Source organism: Penaeus monodon, chromosome 21 (assembly GCF_015228065.2).
Source record: "Penaeus monodon isolate SGIC_2016 chromosome 21, NSTDA_Pmon_1, whole genome shotgun sequence".
Lineage (NCBI taxonomy): Eukaryota > Metazoa > Arthropoda > Malacostraca > Decapoda > Penaeidae > Penaeus > Penaeus monodon.
The window spans coordinates 20784082-20784359 of record NC_051406.1 but is presented as its reverse complement, the minus strand read 5'-3'; the positions used below and the strand labels follow the sequence as shown (position 1 = coordinate 20784359).

General features: G+C 51.4%; 1 protein-coding gene across 1 annotated transcript in view; it reads left to right on the top strand.

The window, feature by feature from the left end:
- Nucleotides 1–278, top strand: part of LOC119586604 (sphingosine-1-phosphate lyase 1-like) — a 24010-nt gene that overhangs the window by 9466 nt on the left and 14266 nt on the right. Inside the window, exon 6 of the mRNA XM_037935354.1 lies at nucleotides 177–259. Coding sequence (XP_037791282.1) covers nucleotides 177–259 — 83 coding nt within the window. The remainder of the gene's footprint in view (nucleotides 1–176; nucleotides 260–278) is intronic.

Below are 278 nucleotides of genomic sequence, written 5' to 3'. Positions count from 1 at the left end.
GAATGGAAATAGACTTCTAATGATAAGGATTAGATAAAAAAAGATATTGATTTCAACCAAAAATCCCCACGCCTACCCCCGATACCTCCTAATCCATGATGAGCTCCGAGGGGGTCAGAGAAGCAACCTGATGGCGTACATGAATGGCGATGCGCTGACTGTGGGGAAGATCGAAGGTGGTCGAAGCAATCCCTCGCCATGCCGTCACAGTCTTCGCTTCGACACGGCGATGCTCCGCTGCTCGGCGTCAAGATCAGGACGTGGGTCTCGACGTAGCA